A 1,011-nucleotide genomic window follows, 5' to 3' on the forward strand; every position below is an offset into this window, starting at 1 on the left:
AGTAGCAGTAGTAGTAGTAGTAGTAGTAGTAGTAGTAGTAGTAGTAGCAGTAGCAGCAGCAGCAGCAGCAGCAGTACGTAGGATTTATAGTGTGATGAATGAATGTGTAGGCTATTTCTTTTTAGAACCCTAATTGCTTTCGAGTGGGAATATATGCGCTATACAAATGCTATTTATTATTAATTATTATTATTATTACATGTATTATGTTTTTATATAAAGGCCTTTTTTTTACAATCCTGCCTAACTAGTAGACTGGTAAACATTAATCAGTAACTGGCAATAGTTAAATGCTATAATTAAGCTAATTATTAATCATTTCGTTATTCCATCATGAGACCTAATTAAGTCATTGATTGATTTGTAATTATACAATGAATAATAAAAATATGCAACGAAGTTCTCTAAAAAGAATAAGTTTTACTTACCCGACTAGGAAACAGACCAAAATTAGACGCATTGTCATCAGTTTTGGGTGAAAGGATGCCATTTTTATCTGTGGAAAAAATTGCCAGAGAGACAAATCTCAGAAGGATATACAATGTATTAATTATATTCAAAAGAAAAAAAATACTGGACAAAAGAATTAGGGACGCATGTTTGTTATAATAATTGTATTGATATTTTCTCTATGTGTCACCCATTTTAAAATGTATTTTCTAGCGTTGGGGGGATATTGCCATCCTCAGCTTCCTTTGTTGTGTGCATTGGCAAAACCTGTTGGTAATCAATGGTAAACGAGATTGGTGGTGTAATCAGAGACGGTATAACAAGGTATGACTGTATTGTACAGTTTGCAAAGCTGTTTGGCAAATCTTGTCTGCATCCCAGTGTGTCACGAAGCACACACTAAACTTGATTTATGGTACGATATTTGTTATCTTTTACATTTTCAGAAATTGAAAATCATGTAACAAGACTCGAAGATCTGTTAAGTTTAAGTTTCATCAACGCCTTGCCTTAATACATGTAGAACGTTTGTGCAACTTAAATGAAAATAATAGTAATTAT

At 32.4% G+C, this 1,011-nt stretch overlaps 1 protein-coding gene across 1 annotated transcript in view; it reads right to left on the reverse strand.

The window, feature by feature from the left end:
- LOC101861807 overlaps positions 1-1,011 on the reverse strand; it is a gene marked incomplete in the record, with an annotated part of 48,823 nt that overhangs the window by 24,395 nt on the left and 23,417 nt on the right. Inside the window, 1 exon segment of the mRNA XM_013081519.2 lies at positions 429-496. Coding sequence (XP_012936973.1) covers positions 429-490 — 62 coding nt within the window.

Source organism: Aplysia californica, unplaced genomic scaffold (genome assembly GCF_000002075.1).
Source record: "Aplysia californica isolate F4 #8 unplaced genomic scaffold, AplCal3.0 scaffold00134, whole genome shotgun sequence".
NCBI lineage: Eukaryota > Metazoa > Mollusca > Gastropoda > Aplysiida > Aplysiidae > Aplysia > Aplysia californica.